At 34.2% G+C, this 14072-nt stretch overlaps 1 protein-coding gene across 1 annotated transcript; it reads right to left on the bottom strand.

Moving 5' to 3' along the window:
• Positions 1-430: 430 nt before the first annotated feature.
• Positions 431-8211, bottom strand: LOC129877163 (alpha-L-arabinofuranosidase 1-like). Its single transcript, XM_055952649.1, has 18 exons — positions 8170-8211; positions 7028-7258; positions 6574-6628; positions 5957-6168; positions 5586-5707; positions 5328-5475; positions 5005-5074; positions 4314-4459; positions 4147-4192; positions 3247-3299; positions 2687-2837; positions 2405-2523; positions 2216-2287; positions 2033-2139; positions 1455-1511; positions 1182-1377; positions 710-853; positions 431-628 (listed from the first exon to the last, which is right to left on the bottom strand). Exons 2-18 carry the CDS (start codon positions 7202-7204, stop codon positions 482-484), a joined length of 2022 nt encoding a protein of 673 aa, XP_055808624.1. The 5' UTR covers positions 7205-7258; positions 8170-8211; the 3' UTR covers positions 431-481.
• Positions 8212-14072: the final 5861 nt, after the last annotated feature.

Raw genomic sequence — 14072 nt, 5'->3', positions numbered from 1 at the left:
TGGGGATGTAGATGTTTGCATTAGAGGTTATCAAAGTGAAAACATTTTCCTTTGATGTCATTGGTTCTGAGCTATGTTGCTCAGATTGTTCAAAAATGTCACAGGTGCATGTCAGAACCTTGAAAAGTAGTGCACTTTTTAAGGATTAGGTATGACAACATTTTTGGAGAGTCGAAGCACAATAGGTTCTAAATATGTGGGTCAGTTGTATCAACTCAAATTAGTTGAAGCTGTAAAGGGCATATGAATCGATGGAATGCAAAGGAAGCTTAGGCGATCTTTTCTTATCAATCATTCATCTAAAGATTTACCCATCTGTAAAGGACTGAGATGGCGACTGTTTCAAAGAAGTTCCATAACAAATGCCTTAAAAGTGCAACAGAAAAAACGACTAAATGAAAAACATGAAGAACTAAAGAAACATGAAAACTTAATGAAAGTGATATTATTCATTATTGGCATTTTCAGTGATAACATGGCTTTAGAATGAAGATTCAAGGTCAGAAGCAGTTGTTACAGTCATGCTGATGGATTTTCTTAACAAATCAAATGAAGTGATTGAATATGGTAAGAGTACAACATCCATGTTTTCGCTAACTTCTTCGAGCATTGTCTTAACTGGTGATATCTGCATAAAACAACAGAACAAGATTTCAAGGAAAGCACTCACAAAATCAAAGGAAATGATCAGATAAAAGGTTGTCTCTACCTTTTCAGGATCTGTGAAAGAATTCTCATCCATCACATTGCTAGATGTTAATATAGTTTTTGTTGCATCACAGGACTGCAATGAGTTCTCCAGTCCACTGATAGAGATACTAAGAGTAACTCTGCTGCTCCCAAAGTTCACAACCTGCAAAATGAGTCGTGTTGAAAAGGAAAAAATGAAAGACAAACGACTCTGAGATAACAGATGGAGACTAAGTTGTGTATCTGCAAAATGAACAGCAGTTGATTGTAGCAAGTATCAACTCAGACTGAACACCACATAATTGAACACCACATAAATATATTAACAAACATTAAAGACATATCCTCATTAGGATTCCGAGCAATATAACCTATAAACAAAGAGAAATCTTAGTTTGTTGGTCCATCTAGTTTGTTCACAGAGATGTATGAATCCAGATAATGTAAGTCTTGAGAGGCACTAATGATAAACGTCAAGAAAAACTCCTCACCTTTATTCTTAAGTAGTCGTTATCTGTCTCATTTCGCCAGGTGATGGCAGATGCTATTAGTGAATTTGAAGGATTAGCTTGGAGAGTTGAAGTAAGCAGAGTTGCACCATTTGACTCTTTGAAGAAGTGCTGCATCCAATAACTAGGGGTTCCATACACCTGTGAAGAAGTAAACACAATCGCATCTGATGTCCACCTACACAAAAGGACATTATTTTGCAGTGAACTGATAACCAATTTTGAAGAAAAAGGAGAAGAAGAAATCAAACTTACGTCCAATCGTTGTTGTTAACAAATAGGGGTGCATAACTTGCCATTTCAATCACATCACTGCATGAAAATAAGTAACCAGTTATCGTCAAGCAAAGAGATAAGTAAAATATTATTTCACCCTCTTTCTAAAGTACTTAACTCATACTATTGGTTACCCTGGAATCTATGCAGCAACTTATTTAGGATTTAGAAGCAGCTCCTCCCCAAAAACAAAAAACTTGAATTTATAGTCTTTCCTCATAAAGTTCCCAAACTTCGAAGTTTGTCAATATAACTTTACCTAACGTCTAATGTTTCTTTTTTTGTCAAAACTATTTGGTAGCCGGAATGTACTTGTCCAACTAATCTGAATTCATGTTGCATAAGGCCTATATAAAGAAGGAAGCGCTACCTACCACACTTTTTTTGTATACCCAGGCTTGAACCCAACATCTCTAGTTAAGGGGTCTAGGGGAAGGATCCTATCCGTCCCACCACAATCCTCGGTAATGAAAACTAACATATAATGTAGAAAGCCCTTGAACGTCCCACCACAACTCTCGAAAGTATAATGTAGATGTATATATTTCCAAAAATACCTGTTTTTTTCTACTCCAATAAGGAATCCAGCCTCAGACAGTGCTGCTAAAAGATGACCCTTTGCAGTATCATGATCTACATGCATAGCATACTCACTTACAAAAGCCTACGAATATAAAAAGTATTCATAAGAACCATTTAAAACAAAATGCATTAATCATCAAAGGGAACATTTAACCCACCTTTGGACCACTGCGCGGTGCATCATCAAAACGGCTGGCATTAGAGAACATATCACTTGCACTGGCATAAATCTAACCATAGAGAAATCACAAAGTTAAAAGCTCACTTGAAAACTTAGGTAAACAAAGTTAAAGCTCAAATGTGCATGCTGCCTGTAAGATAGACTTTGAACAACATCAAAATCTTACATGAAAATCATATAAGTCAGCAGGGTGATCCAATGGTTTGGAAGAACCATCACAGTTGGAGATTATCTTAATATCAGGGTAGGCTTCTTTGATTGCTAAATAGAACTTGAGGTAATTTCCTGAATCAAATATATACAAGGATTTCACTCAATCCTCAAAATTCATTGGAGGCGTGCAAATATAAATAAAAAATGTAAGGGATGTCCCAGCTACAAAGTTACTATTCATGCATATTATAGATTATGACCCAATGAAACATAGAACAAAATGTGATCTGCATACCACGGTACTGTGAGAATTTCTTATCACAATCTTCATTTCCAATAGCAACATATCTCAAATCAAAGGGCTCTAGATGTCCCATTGCAGCTCTAACCGAACCCCATCTTGAGTTAGGAGCACCTCTCGCAAATTCAAGACCATCTAAGATATCCTGGGACAACAAATATGCTTATAAAACCTAAGAAGAGTGCTTAATATGCAACATCCACAGTCCACGTAATGCAACATTTCAATTCCAAGGATTGTTTCCATCAAATGTGTGGTGAGATTTTAACGTCTAAAGGATAGGCCTCGTAGAATTTGGCAAGAAACAGAGATTTCATGGCTGACAAAAGAGGAAATTAAAAAGATAAAAAGAATGATTGTGTATAGAAAGTCTGGTACCAATGAATATGCCTTTAAATTTTAGTGAAATATTGAGAATCTGGATAAGTTGTATGTCCAAAATATTTAACATCAAATTGATCTTCATAGGATACATAAGCTTTTATAATTCTCAATCATATTTAACAAGTAATGTCCATGTCATGTGTACGCAGGAGAAAGTTCAGGAAACCTACTTGCACGAAAGGTAAGATATCGGAAGTGTCAACTTGTTCGTTGTGGCTGATTCCTGAGAATAATAGTCATGTAGAGAAAACTAATTAATTGCATGAAGAGAACACAGACTAAATTAAAGAAAATAATAATGCATCTTAGAAAGTGGAGGAGGACTCATGCTCAGAAGATGCATGTTATGGAGATGAGGATGTTGAGATGGATGTGTGGACACACTAGGAGTGATAAGATTAGGAATGAGGTTATTCGAGAGAAGGTGGGAGTGGCATCCGTGGTCGACAAGATGAGAGAAGCGAGACTAAGATGGTTTGGGCATGTGCAGAGGAGGGGTGTCGACGCCCCAGTTAGGAGGTGCGAGCGGTTGGATTTGGGGGCTATGCGGAGGGGTAGGGGTAGACCGAAAAAGTATTGGAGAGAGGTGATTAGACAAGATATGGAGGTACTCCATATCACCTAGGACACGACCTTAGATAGAAAAGAGTGGAAGTCGCGGATTAGGGTAGAAGGCTAGTAGGGATAGAATGGTGTCTTACCGTGTGTCGGTTTAGGGTGGTCGTAGGTCTAGGCGTACCTTTATAGTTGTGTTGCTGTTGTCTTTGATTATTGCAGTACTTTTCTATAGTTATTGTTCTTGTCTTGTAAATTTTGCATTGCATTTTATTTTTATTTTTATTTCTATTTTTACTTCTTTTTTTTTCTTTTTTTCTTTATGCTATATATAGTGTTTTTTTCTTTCGTACTTGGAACTGTGACTTTCGAGCCGAGAGTCTTTCGGAAACAGCCTCTCTATCTCCATGAGGTAGTGGTAAGGTCTGCGTACATCCTACCCTCCCCAGACCTCACTTGTGGGATTCCACTGGGTATGTTGTTGTTGTTGTTGTAGAAAGTGGAGGAGGACTTACCGCTGTTGAAAACCCAGACTGGCAATGTACCTAAGTCCTCAGCTAGCTGCAGCAACAAAGGACTCAAGTAAGGAACATGCATAAGCATAAAGTATTCATGTTAAGATGCTTGGCCAGGTATTAAAAGTCCATTTGCATCAAAATTCAGGAGAGGGGAAGAATTTTACTTGAAGAAACTCAAAATGACCAAGCCCGTCATCAGTCCAGTACCCCCACCTATCACCAAAATGGCCAGGCCTCTCTTCCCATGGTCCAATGGTTTCTTTCCACCGAAATGCATTTCTTAACCAATCCCCTTCCACAAAACATCCCCCTACAGACATGTATACTGATAAGTTTATCCACGTTGAACAGATCATCAAAGACGCTCAAATAGAAGATTATCTCTACATATATAGATAGGGGAGAACTCCACAGAAGCACATGAGCAAAACTAAAAATAAGTGGTCTAACTGATGGAGAACTTAACAGTTCAAACAGCGGAGCTACGATACTTTCAAATAGCAAAACAACCAAAAAATGAAGAAGAGAAAATGAAGTCCAATTTCATGCTGCTTGTTAATCTCATCGTCATGACACCTTGAGGAGGAGAATGCTGAGAAATCAGAAGTTGAACTCAGATGATATTACTTTAAGGAGTAACTGATCTCTCATGACATTTAAGGGATGTTTTGAAGTAAGCTTTGTTCTTTTATGATAACGTGCACCGAAAATCCTTCTCATCAAGAGGGAATTGAGTGGAGAAGTCAAATAAGTAGCTGGTATAAGATATTAACTCCGATTCTATTATAAATATAATGCCTTGCTCCATCAGCTGATAAAGTTACATGACATAGACAGGTTGAATTTCAGGAATACCGGGAAATCTGATGAATGCTGGTTTCAAATCTATAAGCATTCCAAAAAGGTCTTTCCGGAAGCCATGCCCCTGCACCAAGAAAATGAAATTGCCGGAAGATCACACTAATGACACAAATACATCTACAGAGTGACCATCCAAAAGTGGAAAAAAAGGAGCAAATAACTGAACACATCATGTTCATTGACGTAGAAGAAACAATTAGTTAATGGTATCTATACCCAACAACAAGGGTAACCAATATAATTGCAATAATTTGTAAATTTGTTTAGTTTAAGTTGACAACTACTTCTTTTCACCAATAAGTTCAAAACATACATACGTTGTACGTGTCCAAGGGCATCAATGATACTTGATCAAACCATATAACACCCTTTGTAGATGATCTCAGTTCCAGTCTTGAATTGGAATCTGTTCCTTCAGCTTCCAACCAAACCAACACCTTTGTCCAATTCAATACATTATCAGCTCTGCAAGAACAATAAAGAATGAACTGTAAGTAAGATGCAAACTTCGTATAAACATTGGTGAGAAAAATTGATAAACATAGACAACTACATATATAGCATATGAAACTTACACTACGGTAGTTGTAGCCAGCTTCTTTAGTCCATTTGAACTGGTTAAAGCTACTGATAGATTAATTGGTTCACTGGAACGCACATAAAACACCAGTTTGTAACTCTTCCCACATTCGATATTCTGCAACAAGTTTCAAGGGCACAACAAATTCATGAGTATATAAACATAGAATTGCTTGAGTCTAATGATAGTTACTTTGCTTTGTTCAATGTTATCATTATCTAATCAAAACCACCAAAGTATAAAAAGGAAAGTAGAATAGTAAACCAAAATCTAATTAACCATCTAATTATAGTGGAAACCAGCATGAAAATTGAAAATACATATGAACACGTGTAAGTTGAGATTTTTAAGAAGTCGGTAAGATACCATGCCCCAGAATCCTGGATTGTAGACACCAACCCCTCCATCTGGACATATATTGGCACCTCCATTGTCACAAAGAACCTCTACCCGCAATGCAACTTTATTCCGATCAAAGCATGATGAAAGATCCGTTGATACGATCACAGAAGAATCATTCCCAATGATAGCCCATGGTTCAATGGGAGATGGCATGACTGAGCCTCCAGATTCAAAACCTGAAAGTGTTTTTTTTCAAGAATACTATGATTAAAATCAAATCCAAGAGTATTCAAGATGCAAAGCATATGACTACACATGACTGGAAATCAATTGACATTTTATAGTCCTTGCTGGTATACTCACCAAAGTCTTGTTATCAATAAAAAAAAAACATAACTGTTGAAGCATTCATACCAAAACATACAAAACTTTACAAATTATTTTTTTCATGCGCGCGAATATATTTCAAAGAAAAAGTAATTCTGACTATTGAAGTGAGGACAAAATCATATAATGTCTCTGAGTTTCTATTTGGCCAACAGTAATGCTATTGTCTTCACATTTTGGACTGACTAGTAAGCATTATCTCCCATATTTACAGGTTTTTCCTTTTCTAAATTAACCAAAGAATAGAAGCTCACCTCTGTTGCTGACAAGTTCAGCCCACAGTCCACCAGCACCAGCATGATTGATCTCCTGAAACAAAATACCGGAGGTGTTATAAATTACTCCATTGACAGTATCTAATCATCAAGGGGAAATGCATCCCAATTTATTTGGAGAAATGTGAATGCTGTCACAAGATTAGGTATTAAAAGCACTTATCAAATGTCCAATCTCATATCTATGGGGAGTAGCTCGACACAATGCACAAAATAATTCTTTTCACGAGGTACAATTTCCTTAAATGGAATGTTATAATTCTACATATCATTTATGCACTGACAGTGTTACGAAGAAATCTGCATAAGAAAGTAAAGAAAAACACAGGCAGACACCTAAATCACAGAAACAGTTATGTACAGAAAATCTGAGGTGAAAGCTTTAGCTTCTCATTTTCACTAGAATTGAAACACCTAAAATGACTTAGTTCACCTCAAAGAATATTCCAAATAGAGTATCCGGCATTTTCCTTGCTGATGCTTCTGATGCATTTACTAGCAGTAGCGCTGTCTGGTCTGCGTCAATCCCACTTGCAGAACATTGGTATTGGTTGGATATCCCAAACAGAGCTAAAAGGAGAATGCAACAAAGGGAGCAGCTTGAATCCATATCCTTCTCACACTGTTCAATGTTCCCCGAACCTATTTAAGCTTTAACAAAATGCTTATACATAAGATTTTGATCAGAAAAGTAATAAAATTGCTAATTTTTGCAACAACATAATGTCATCAAGAGATAGTACCACTAAGATGAGTGTTCAAACAAATAACAATATCAGTCTGACAGACTTTTCTGCTTGTTATTATGAACAATATTAATGGAAATCAAAGAATACAATTGGAAAAAACAAACATAAATAAAGATAACGAAAGATTGTTTTAGTGTGGACAGACGTGTAACAACTGTTTCACAAATTTCCATAGTATACAAGTTACTGGTCAAGCTTGGAGAGGGCACCCTAGTAATCTGGATTCATTGGGAGATATAATATCTCAATATCCAACTTAAATCATGGGCGGCAAACATACGAAGAAAGAGAATTCTTGACTCAGTTCTCCACCTTACCGACAAAACATATAATTGATCAAATTTTACATAGAGTTGTATTGGACAGACTAACTAGTTTAACCAACTCTACCTTGTTTCTTTTCAAGATCTCAACAATCATAAGAAAAAGAGGAGAAAAGAGAATAAAATAAGTCTTTCCCTTTTTTCCACTTAAATATTAACTCATGTAGTAGTAATGAATAGAAAAAAGCTTTAAAGTTTCTTTTACTTCTCATAATTTTCCAGTAAAACCAGACAAATGAAAACTACTTTTCTTTCCCTTTCTCCTCCACTTTTGACTTAGTTTTTAGAAGTTGAATTACAAGATCAAGAATTTGTCTAGCCACAACTTAATAAGACAATTAAATAGATGTCTTTCTGAGGGAAAGAACATCAAAAGCAACAAATACTATAAAAATATGGAAAAATAGAAATAAAACAGAAATGAGAAGTTCATAGTTGATAATTGATTGCAAGAAAACAATGAATAAACACAAAAAGGAGAAAAAGTTGACTCATTTTTTCACCTGAATAGTGAGGGACGAGTTATTAATTATACAGTAATCTCATCTGCATTCCTAATTGTTATGTACTCATTCAAGATTTCAAAACATGTGTATATATAGGTAATTTTTGGTTGAAAGAAGGGTGAAGAAACCATTCAATTCTTGAATATACCCTTGCTTTCAAGTTACCAACTTTTTGAGCGTTTAGGGACTAAACTAACTAATCACTAATTTCTTCAAGTTAAGTGTCTCTTCTGTGGATCCCATGGGATGGTGCCTCTCTTTTAATTTGTTTGTATGATACATGTAGTTTTAAAAAGTAAATTATCTTTTTGAATCTTGTTTAAGTAAAATATAGTAAAAGAAATATTCTTTCTGAAACGGACTAAATAAGAAAGTAAGATAAATAAATTGAAATGAATAAATTATTGATAGTATAATTAGTTATATGTGACTCGTTATATCATATCTAGTATGATAATTTAGAAGAAAAAATGAAGCAATAGCTTGTTATATCTGATTAAATTAGATTTGTGATGTACAAATTCTTTATACATGTGTGTAACTTAAATTTGCTAAAAATTTAACTAGGCTAGTAAACTTGAAGCAAACTTCTTGTCTTGTTTTCCAACTAAACAAGCTTATATAAGCATTATATATACCCTTTTAAAAAAAATCACCATTACATTTTAATTTTAAATAAGTTGAGAATGATTACAAATATTGCTTAGTACTAAATCAGTGAAGATTTGATTATTTGAATCTTTTACACTCATTTAGCTTTATTTAGATCAACAAATTTAAATTACTAGATAAAGAAAAATAAAATCATAACAAACTTAAGTGATTAAATGAAAGAAATATACTAAGATTGCAATTTTATGGAGTAAAATAACTACAAGTCTACCACTCCACTTATTGCATGGGAAAAAGAAGATAAATATGAAAGAGTGGGACCATATGGAGATTATGTTTTTTTTGATATTATAAGAATCTTGGAGCCAAATCATCATAATTGAAGTAAAGTGTAGAAGTAAGATTGAACAATTAAAAAAGAAAACATTTTGTTATGCTAGGACTAGGAAATAAAAATAGATGGCAAGTGTTTGAGTTTAGACCAAATACAAATTCTCATCTTTAACGATTAGATTTTTTATTTTTTAAAAAAATAACATCTTCAAAACTTTTACAATTAGGGAACAAGAGAGCTAACTCCAACAAAATTAAGGGAGCGTTCGGACATAAGAATGGTGAAATTTGAAATAAAAAATAGTATTTAAAAAATAAATGAAAATAGTATTTGAAAATTGGAATCGTGTTTAGATATGCATATAAATTGAAATTATTTTTAAATTTTTATAATAGATTTGGAGTAATAGTGAAACTAACTTTTTGGAGTTTTTCTATTTTCGAAAAAATTGTAATAGTTCTATGCTCAAACTATTTTCCACAATCATATTTCAGAAAAAAAGTGAAACGTGGTCAAACGGATGCTAAGTTATTAGATTTGAGGTCACATTTATAACATGTTTGACCAAGTTTTTAAGAGGTCAAAAGTGCTAATTTAAAATAAGTGAAGCGTTTGACCAAGCTTTCGAAAAAAAATGAGTGATTTTGGGAGTTGCATAAGCTATTTTTAAAAGCTAAAAAAATATTAGTAGCGTTTTTCCAAGAGTGTTTTTTTGAAAAAAATAACTTTCAAGAAAAATAATCAAACATTAATTGTTATTCAAAAGTACTTTTTAAATTTATAGGCACACAAATAATTTATCACCAAATATATTTTTTAAAATAATTAAGTTGATCTTAAAACCTTGATCAATATAAACGACATTACTAATCTCTTTATAATCATGAAAAAAATTCAATAGATTATAATTCGCTATCATTTTTTTATACCCATACTTTTAAGCAAAAAATTAGAATAACTTTGTCAAAGAATAAGGTATTTGTAGAAATTAAATTAGCTATATATGAAACAAACAACATTGAAGATTGAAACGTTATTGCCTTCTTTTTATAATTTCTAAACCTTATTATCCTCTTGCTATTTATCTTATTTAAGAAATTAGTTAAATGTGAAATTATTACGCACTTTTTCTTTTAATTTATATTTTCACATGTGACATTGCACAAACTTACTATGTTAGTCAAATGCATGCATGCTCCTCTAGAGTAGGGGTGTTTGAAATAGACGTATCGAGTTATCGATTAATAATTTAGAATTTTATAAATAATGAGTTATCAATTTGTAAATGAATTATTTAACGAATAAATTAATTCATTAACTCATTTTACTCGTGCTTTTTTTAGTTAAATTTTGGTATTTTATTGATGAAGTAATGAGTATAAAATAACACCTTAAACCATCTCCGGAAAAGCTCATTCCCTACATGGCTCAATCGACTAGGAAAGAAATAAACAAACCATCAAAATCAAAACACCTAGCATTTTGAACCTCTATGTCCCCTCTATCTCTTTGTTGGAGTTACTCTCAAATAAGGACATTTTAGTTTATCATTGTTAATGATCTTTCTTCCTGCTACTTTCAAACTGCTGAAATCTTTGTAGTTGCACCCTCCTTTATCAATTGCAATATTTGTCAAGTAGTCTGCTAGTTGATTTCCTTCCCTAAGAATGTGCTGGAATGTACGTTGTTTGTCCTGTAAGCATGTTTTGATTTCTGTCACCATCTCATAGATTATCCAGGGGCATGACCGTTTTTCTTCTAGAATGTTGTACAATAGCATAGAATCTGTTTGAATGATTATTTTATTGTGTTGCTCCTGTCTGTTATGTTTACATGCTTGTAGAATCGCTTTCGCCTTTGCTACAGAGTTAGTGGTGTTTTCAATAGTAGCTCCCTCTACATATAGTAAATCCTTCTTTCATTCCACAAACAAAAGCCATAGGAGCTTATACCTGGATTTCCCTCGAAGCCCCATCTGTATTGTATTTTAGCCAATTTACTGGTGGAAAATCTCACAATACTCTTGTTACCTTCATCTTGGGACTGTAACCTTCCAATTCTTTAATCATATCTGACCAATTACTAGGACATTTCATATTAGGCTTCCTCATTTGTAGCATCATGACAATATTCTTGGTAATATTATGAATGACTCTCTGAATTGATGTCTTCTTTCCCTCATGCTTCATTCTATTCCTCCTTCTCCAAAGTTCCCATATTATAAAGCTAGGGATAGCTCGATAATATGGTCTCATTGCTTTTTTAACATCTCTCTCCCACCATAGCATTATCACCTCCCTCAAGTGCAGTCCTTCAATGTTAAAACCTGCAAAAGAACAAAAATAGAACCAAGTCTTGTTAGCTAAAAATATCCTAGAAACACATGAGCAAGTGTCTCCTGAGTAGGTCTTTCACAACATCAGCACCTAGATAGACCTTCCTGTCCCCATCTTCTCACTTTGTCATCTACAGGTAATTTGAATTTCCATAATCTCCACATTGTGAATGCCACTTTAAAAAGGGTGCCTTTTGTCTAGATCCACTTGTAAGTTTTGTTTTCTCCTTCTTTATGCCTTATATACTGCCAAGCTGATTTCACAGAAAAGGTTCTTTTATTGTCCATCATCCATACTGACTTATGTGACTCAATCATTTGTCCGGAAGGTTGAACATTATGACTGATATTCTCTATTAGCTCTTGTGGCAGTATACCATTCAAAACTTCTATGTCCCATTTTTTCCTCTTTACTAATTCATCAACTCTTTTGTAATTATCTTCTCATTCACAGTCTTCTCTTGTAATGGTGTACAAATTTCCCATTCCCATCCAGTTATCATGCCACATTGATGCTGATTCATTTCTTAGTAGCCAAAAGATTTGATGTTCAATAAGATCTCTGGCCTGTAACATTTTCTTCCACACCTATGATCCTCAATTTTCTATTCTCCACACCACTTCATTTGCATGCTCTTTTTGACAGTACTTATTCCTCGTATACTCACTCCATAGTAATGGCTTTGTTCGAAAATTCCACCATAATTTGTAAAATAGGGCCATTGATACATCTTCCATTAGGCTGAATTCTAATTCCCCTTCCTTCTCTAACAAACATAAATTGCTCCACTTTGTCCAATGTCTTCCTCTTCCTCCAACATAATTGCTTCAAAAAAATTGTGTCATCATTTTTTAGCTTGATTTGGTATATTCATGGGAGAATTCATGACTGACAAACAATGAATGAGAGTTCTTTGGAGCACATGTTTTATTAGAATAGCTCTTTCTTCATAGGATAGTAATTTTTCTTTTCATGCCTGAATTTTTGAACCAATCCTTTGTAAAATCTGCTGATAATATGCTTTTTGTTTCCTTTTATAGAACATAAGGCATCCCAAGTAAGTGAAAGGGAATTCCTTTCTTAGGATTCTTGTTGCTATCTCATCTATCACTGCTTCTCCTACTATTACAGAATGATATATACAAATAACACTCTTCTCCTTGTTTGTTTTCTGCCCAGAAATATCTTCATACCTCTTCAAAGTATCTATAATCATCTGCATTTTTCTCACTTCTTCCTTGCCCATTATAATCATATCATCTGCAAATGCTAAATGATTCACTTTGAGACTATCTCTTGGCATTCCAAACCTCTTAAAATCCTTCTTCTCCATAAGAGCATTTAACTTCAGCCGCCAATATGAACAGGATAGGTGAGAGAGGATCACCATATTTAAGTCCTCTAGATGATTTAAAGAATTCCTTTGGTTGTACAGTTAGTAGAATCGAGTATCAATTGTTACTGATTAGTCTAAACACCATATCAATAATCCTTTCCCCAAAATCTACTCTTCTTAATACCTTAGTCATGAATATCCATTCTACCCTGTCATAAGCTTTTATTATATCAAGTTTTATAACTAGATTTGGTGGCTGTCCTCTCTTTCTGATTTCAGCAATGATTTCTTGCACTAATAGCACATTCTCTGCTATACTCCTTCCTTGCACAAATCCTGCTTGCCTAGGAGAAATAATCTTAGGTAACATTGTCTTAAGTCGTTCATGAATAATTCTTGAAAATTTTTTATTCATGAAATTACTTAAAGAGATAGGTCTAAGATCTGAGAAAGTATTCACATTAACTTTCTTAGGAATGAGCACTGAATTCGTATGGGTTATAAACCTCGGCAACTCTGCCCCTCCAAAGAAAGCCCTGACCATACTGTAAATGTTCTCTCCAGTGATGTCCCATGTTTGCTAATAAAAAACTCCTGTCATTCCGTTCGACCGTCCTACACTATCCTTATTTAGTCGCATGACTGTCTCTTTGACTTCGTCTACTAAAGGCATTCCCTGAAGTTTCTCATTTTCTTCCTCACTAATCACAACTAGTATTTTATTCGGCATTTCAAATTCATCCCTATCTACTTGTTTTGTAAATTGCTTTATGTAGAACTCTTCAGTCGCCTTTGCAATGTCTTCATGATCCTCTAACCATTCCCCATTATTAGTCTGAATTTTGTTCACTCTAAGTCTGTTCCTTCTCCTCAATTTGAGATAGACCCATCAAAATTCCTTCTCCCTTGAAAGTTGTTTTTTAAGATCCGCTTGAGTTTTGTGAAGCTTTTCCCTGTTGGCTTCTGATGGGTCTATCTCAAATTGAGTTTCTTGAGCTTTAATGACTTCCTCTAAAGTGGTTATCTCCTAAAATATATTCTTAAAAGTATCTTTACTCCATTTGGCTAAAGCTTTTTTTAATCTTTTAGCTTATGATAGAACAAGATAAAAGGATCCCTTTCAAAAGCTGTTTTCCAGTGTTGCTTTACCACGTTCTTAAAGGAACTTTCTCTTAACCAGAAATTAAGAAATTTAAACGGTCTCACTATTATCTCCTCAGTGGTTTTGAAGGAAATTAAAAAAGGTTTATGATCAAATTCGCTTCTCACTAAATGCTCCACC

Source organism: Solanum dulcamara, chromosome 12 (assembly GCF_947179165.1).
Source record: "Solanum dulcamara chromosome 12, daSolDulc1.2, whole genome shotgun sequence".
Classification (NCBI taxonomy): Eukaryota; Viridiplantae; Streptophyta; class Magnoliopsida; order Solanales; family Solanaceae; genus Solanum; species Solanum dulcamara.
This window is presented reverse-complemented; position numbering and strand designations above follow the sequence as displayed.

Bases quoted from the DNA above. Each gene is read 5' to 3' on its own strand.
- LOC129877163 (XM_055952649.1), bottom strand. From the start codon at position 7,204: ATGGATTCAAGCTGCTCCCTTTGTTGCATTCTCCTTTTAGCTCTGTTT. The intron at 4,460-5,004 runs GTATTCCTGAAA...ACATGTCTGTAG, and splicing joins AGCATTCATCAGATTTCCCG to GGGGATGTTTTGTGGAAGGG. The intron at 2,838-3,246 runs GTAGGTTTCCTG...TTGTTGTCCCAG, and splicing joins ATATCTTACCTTTCGTGCAA to GATATCTTAGATGGTCTTGA.